This window comes from Echinops telfairi, unplaced genomic scaffold, assembly GCF_000313985.2.
Source record: "Echinops telfairi isolate 266 unplaced genomic scaffold, ASM31398v2 ScPeMD7_7400;HRSCAF=8409, whole genome shotgun sequence".
NCBI lineage: Eukaryota > Metazoa > Chordata > Mammalia > Afrosoricida > Tenrecidae > Echinops > Echinops telfairi.
Genome location: NW_022111300.1, coordinates 47,675,163 through 47,679,806, shown reverse-complemented (window position 1 = coordinate 47,679,806; position 4,644 = coordinate 47,675,163). Strand labels below are relative to the sequence as shown.

Below are 4,644 nucleotides of genomic sequence, written 5' to 3'. Positions count from 1 at the left end.
TTAGTCACCATTACACTCGTATTACCCAATTTATTAAACGAAAAAGGGAAAATACAGTAAAACATTTTGGACGTTACAATTATCATTTATCATATTATTTATGGCATCAAGCATGTACAGTATGAGCCAATCAGTGGCAGTAATGACAGCATGCGCTGTTACACAAAAACCGCGATAGAGTGAAGCCGCGGAAGTCGAAGCGCAAAGTGGTGAGGGTTCACTGTACTTGACAACTTCTTGTCATGATGCTGCTTATCGGTTGTCATGGGAAGTTTTTTGTTTTGTTTTTTATGTTGAGGGCTAATCCAGGCTGAAAGCTGCCGTGTTTGGTGGTCATCAGGAAAGTGCTCCAGGTTCTCCTCATTTGTGTTGCCTGCGGCTGTTGGTGGTGGATGCCATTCAGGTGACTCCCGCTCCTGTATCACAGAATGAAACCCTGCCTCGGCTCGCACCGTCCTCCCAGGTGCTCTTCTGGTTGAGCCCCTTGTTGTAGCTGCTCCACTGTGTCCACCCATCTTGTTGAGGTCCTTCCTTTTTCGTGCTGCCCTCCTTCATTGCCAAGTGTGTCTTCGCCAGGGACTAGTCTCTCCTGACATGTCTATAAAGTACATGAGATGTAGCCATCTTTGGCTGCATCTCTTCCCAAGACAGGTTTGTTTGTTCTTTTGGCGGTCCATGGAACTTTTCAATATTCTTTGCCAGCACCATAATTCAAATGGATCAGTTCTGCCTTCAGTCTTTCTTATTCGATGTCCAAGTTTCACATGCATATGAAACTATTGGAAATGCCATGGCTTGGGTCTCAAAGCACCATCTGCAGATAACAGGTTGTTAACCCTAATGCATGTTGTCTGGCCCTTCATAAGATGTGCTTGGCATACAGATTTGAATAAAATAGTAAAAGGATATAACCCTGATAAATACATTTTCTGATTTTAATAGAAACAATCCAGATTATAAATGTAGATTTTGTATGAATAAGTGCTCAGTCACAATATGTTTTTTAAGGTACTGATGATTTATTTGACTGGCTAATTTTATATTTGTCAAAGTCAGACTGTTTCTCATAATATGCTTATCTTAAATTGTTTATTTCTGTCACACCTGTTTATCCATTTTACTACTTCACCTTGATTAAACCAGTTGACCGAGAGGTTCTACATTGATTAAAATGTATTGTTGTATAATCTGAGCTCTGTAAGGAACTGACGGAAATTTGAAATTTCGAATTGTGTTTTGAAACAGAATGAGTGCAGGCTTGCTGATTCTTCTGCTCTCCCTGTTGGTTATAACATTTCTCATAAAAAGAAAAGAGCGCGTCTTCAGTGAAGAGATACTGGTACATATATTACAGGTCAGTAACAGATTTCCAGCATCGTGTTGCCCTCACGGTAACACTGAGACAGATCTGACAGTGGTGTTTAATTTGGTTGTTCTTAAGGTGCCATGCCGTTTAAGTCCTTTGATTCCTGCCAGCTACAAAAAAGTGAAAGATTGAACATGGAAATATGTTCTCTTACAAAAGACAAAACAGCACAGTAGGCATCCTGAGGAAGACCAGAGAACCCTTGAGAGGAGAGGGCGCAGCACCTGCCAGAAGGTTGAGCTACAGAAGGGCCTTCCTTCCAGGCTTGCCGTCCCTGGTTTCCTCCTTTGGGTTGAACAAGCTAATTAGAGCCTGAAAAAGCCAAGGCTCTTTGAAGTGAAAGCAGCCACGGGCAGTGCTTAGATGATGAATAGGCAGGCCAGGTTTCCAATGGCATCCCAGGGGAAAAGGAACTTCTGCTTGTTTGGTTGGCAGAGTGGAAGAGCTGTGTGCTAGGCCTTTAAAACGGAGTCTGACTCCCACGGGCTGCATACTAGCTGTGCGGTCATCTGTCATTGCACTTCAAGGTGTGGGGTCCGTTTTCAATATGTAATGTACAGGTACTATGTAAAAGCGTTGTTAGGATTAGAGATTGATTACCGGTATATACGCTTTATCAACTCTTAACTCTTTGGCAGTTAAGGACAAAACCCACTTGTTTTTCTTTGAAACAAAAACTCCACGTCTAAAACACTGGAAAAAGCAAAACTCAGGAGTCTTCTCAAAACGTTTCCTTAGGGCAAACTGTGGGTAATGTATTTCCAAGAACACCCTGAGGAAAAAATAATAATACACCTAAGAGGTGATAACTTCAATTTATTCCTTTACAGAAATAGAAAACTGATGTAAAGAAATATTTTGTCAACGAGCCCGCTAAGCTGTGCTTTATTTATGTGGTGTCCTGCTGGACTCCGTGTTAAAGCCCGGCGTTACTTTGACAGAACTGTCAGCTAGTGAGTGCATTGAGAGAAGTCGATCTTTCTGAAGCTCATTCATAGGGTCTTGTGAGTGCTCTGTGAGATAGATCCCCGAGCATTAAGTAAATCCATTACAATATTCCCTTTTCCAATAACTTTGTTAAATTGCATTTAATTCTTGTTATTGAGAAACGTTTACCCTCTTAGCCTTTGTTTCCCCCCTAAAATAAATTTAAATACGTTACATTTCCTTATTTCTTTCTGTTGCAATGTTAAGCATTTCACCTTTACAATCAATGATACTCAAAAACATACTATTTTTCTTAATATTAACATAAATTTCAGGGTCACTTCCACTCACCCCATGAACCTAATCACAGAAATACTGAGCGTGTTTTCCCATTATAACTTTAATCCCCCATGATTCTTACCATCGGATGGTCATTGCAGAAACACTCACTGTGTGCTTACTAGGTGCACAGCTGTAACTTTTAGCCGCAGACATTTTCATAGAATGGCTGCCGCTTGGCTCCACACCGCTAACCTTTTGAAAGTACTTCTGTTGACTTGGGTTCTCTTTTTACTCCTTTAGTTTCTGATCTGAATAGCAGGCGTCTTTCACTCTCTCTTGATTGACAGGTTACCTTCTTCACCCACTCACTTCTCCACAGTGGGCCCCTCATCAATTCGCAGACACACACGCCTCCCATTTTCTCAGTTCTACAGTGAGAGGCTGACTCACAATGGAAGGATCCTGTGCGTTTGGGCCGTAGCTTTGTTGACAGCAGTTAGTCTTCTTCATTTACTGATAACGTGACAGTGGGAGCCAGGTGGTGCTGTTGGGGAGGATGGGCCGCAAACTGAAGTTGGTCGTGGAGGAAGAGTGCCCCCGTCTGCTTGACAGCCTCGAGACTCTACGGGCAGCTCTTCCGGGTCCTGCAGGGCTGCTATGAATCAGAATTGAGAGCAGAGGATTTGCTTTGGGCTTGACACTAGTTTATATGTAGTCCCTAACGAGTGTTTATGCTCCGTGTTATTTCAATGCAAGGTACATGCTCAGGCCACAGATACATGAATGGATGGATGGATGGATTTCATAATAGAGGAGGGCCAGAGGTCGCAGGAAGACATTACAATGGTCCATACAGTTCACTCTCATATTTCCATGGTAAAGAAACCTTAAACATTAATATTGAATGCTTCCAAATAAAAACGTGGTAACAGATGCCAGAATGTTCTTGAAATGGTAAAATGCACCATTCCTGCGGGTGGAGGCTCCTTTGCTTGATGGCAGAGCACTATCTTGGCCATAAGAAGGTGAGCTAGGTCCAATGTAGATGTCTTTGTCTCCAGCACACCCCAGGTCATGTCTCTCCCCCCGCTATAAGTGACCCGTCCTGGTCTTTGTTTTCAGGTGCTGAGCACAGTGTTGGCCATGCTCGTGGTGTCCGGCACCCACAGCAGTCTGCTGCGGAAGCAAGGGCTGCCTCTCGCCAACCAGATGGTTAGCTGGGCGATCCTAGGTGAGCTGTCACTCACACCCACGAGATCACGTGGCACCAACTCCATTATCTTCAGATTACTCATTTACATCTGTATTAGTGTTACTGGAAGAAATCATTTTATTAAAAAAATATATGAGGGGTTTCAAAAGTTTGTGGAGACCTTCTATGATCTTTTAGTCACGTTTTTTCATGAATGTTTTGGAACCTCTTATACTAGTAGCCAGTTGTTATTTCCTTCTCTTCTTTGAATTCGACAGAGAAATAAAACCACTGCGAGCATGCAAATATATGTATCCTATATATGAATTACTTGAGGAAATATTTATGACCCGGTATATTAGCCTGCATACTTCACATCCGAAATAAAGCGACTGTGTGAGTCCAGAAGAGGAGTTTCTGAGGTGGCTCTTATGGTTCATTTTTATGTTCGCTCATCAATTCTCTAGCCTTCTTACATAGGGACTCAGAAGCAGTGAAGGGTTTTTTTACTGACAATAACTTTGATCAGTCACCTCCCAACACATTACCCATGTTCTAAAACCTGTAAACCATTTCAACCCTTGGCCGTCCTGAAGTAGAGGAAAAGGGCCCTGGTGGCACTGTGGATAAGCCGACGGCAGCATTAGCCATTCAAACCCACGCATTGCTCGCAGGAGAACGATGAGGCCGCCTGCTCCGCAAAGATCCAGGACAGCGGCTCCCCACCCTCCTCACGCCGCGACCCTTTCAGACAGTGCCTCTGGGTGGTGACCCCCAACCATAACATTCTTTTCGTTGCTACTTCAAAACTGTCATTTTGCTACTGTTATGAATCGTCATGTAAATATCTGACATGCAGGATGTATTTTCTTTTTTT

General features: G+C 43.0%; 1 protein-coding gene across 1 annotated transcript in view; it reads left to right on the top strand.

The window, feature by feature from the left end:
- The window catches only part of LOC101661810 (GPI ethanolamine phosphate transferase 1-like), a 100,137-nt gene that overhangs the window by 61,033 nt on the left and 34,460 nt on the right, over positions 1 to 4,644 (top strand). Inside the window, exons 18-19 of the mRNA XM_004703119.2 lie at positions 1,246 to 1,354; positions 3,698 to 3,806. Of these exons, the coding sequence (XP_004703176.1) occupies positions 1,246 to 1,354; positions 3,698 to 3,806 (218 nt within the window). The remainder of the gene's footprint in view (positions 1 to 1,245; positions 1,355 to 3,697; positions 3,807 to 4,644) is intronic.